Genomic DNA, 1,387 nt, shown 5'->3' on the forward strand with positions numbered 1-1,387 from the left:
GTTGCTCGTTAAGCTGGAGAAGGTCTCCTTCTGCCTGTCTCCTTTTCAGCTCTTCTATTTCTATTTCTCTTTTTCTTGTCTCCAGCTTCTTCTGCTCCAACATAAACTCCTCGCGAGCCCGCGCCAGCTGCCCCTCGTCTGCTTGCTGCTGCAGCTCCTGCAGCTTAGCTTCGTACTCCTATAGTGCAGCAGCAGCAGCAGCAGCAACAGCAACAACAGCAGCAACGGCAACAGCAGCAGTAGCGCAGCTTTAGTAGCAAGAGCAGTAGCAGGTGAAGCAGCAGTACAGGCAGCAGCATCAGCAGCAGCAGCTACCGCAACAGCAGCAGCAAGAGCAGCAGAAGCTACAGCAGCAGCAGCAGCAGCTACAGCAGCAGCAGCAGCAGTTTCAGCAGCAAGTTCAGCAAGAGCAGTAGCTGCTTTTGCTGTTTTATGAGCAGCAGCACGGGGTGAGCTCTCTTATAGTTTTTTTTATACTGAGTTTGTTGCAGTGTCTCCTTTTGCATCTGCTGCTGTGTTTGTTTTAATTTGTTTCTTTCTATTATTTCTTTCTATTCTTTTATTTATTATTATTTGTTTACTCTATCGTTTATTTATTTATTTATTTATTTACTTCTTTTTGTTTCTGTAGGGCTTGCTGGGCCTCTTGTAGTTTTTGTTTATACTGCGTTCGCTGCATTGTCTCCTTTTGCATCTGCTGCTGTGTCTCCTCCATGCCGGAGACAGTCCCCTGGTTGCATGCGAGCTCTTGCATGCATACATCATAAGTAAAGTAAGAGAGGAGTTCTTCTCTTGTTTGTCCTTTTGCTTTATATGTTTCTCCTTCTTTTGCTTCTGTTGTTTCTGTTTCTGTTTCTTTTTCTGTTTTTGTTGATGGGATAAAAACAAGGAAAACATAGTTCTGGCCTATCACAACTCTATCGCCAGAATGTAGTTTAATTTTTTCTCCTTTTTCTGTCTCTTTTCCATTAACAAATGTATTTCCTGCTCCATCTAAAACATAAAGAGCTGCTGCACTGTCTCCTTCTCCTGTCTCCCCCTCCTGCTGCTGCTGCTCTAGCTGCAGGTAGCAGTGGTTATGCGATAAGCCAGAGCCAGAGAGACACACAAGGGGACACTTGTCTCCTTCTTTCTTTCCTACTGTTAGCTTCTCTGGTGCTGCTGGTAGTTTAAAAGACAAAGACCCAGACAGCAGCGGGTCTTCTGTTAGCAAAGTTATGTGGGGAACGCTGCTCCAGTCGGGCGCTGCACACACTCAAACCCTAAACCCTAAACCCTAAACCCTAAACCCTAAACCCTACACCGTAAACCCTAAACTCTAGCGAATATGAGATGTAGCCAACAAGGGAATGTGAGAGACGCAGGCAACGTAGACGAGTTACATAGA

General features: G+C 45.3%; 1 protein-coding gene across 1 annotated transcript in view; it reads right to left on the reverse strand.

Annotated features, from left to right (window-relative positions):
• Nucleotides 1–601: 601 nt before the first annotated feature.
• EMH_0061760 (kinesin motor domain cointaining protein, putative) overlaps nt 602–1,387 on the reverse strand; it is a gene marked incomplete at both ends in the record, with an annotated part of 1,564 nt that continues 778 nt past the window's right edge. The window contains one exon of the mRNA XM_013497961.1: nt 602–1,245. Coding sequence (XP_013353415.1) covers nt 602–1,245 — 644 coding nt within the window. The remainder of the gene's footprint in view (nt 1,246–1,387) is intronic.

The sequence above is a fragment of the Eimeria mitis genome, genomic scaffold, assembly GCF_000499745.2.
Source record: "Eimeria mitis Houghton genomic scaffold, Emh_scaff3052, whole genome shotgun sequence".
Lineage (NCBI taxonomy): Eukaryota > Apicomplexa > Conoidasida > Eucoccidiorida > Eimeriidae > Eimeria > Eimeria mitis.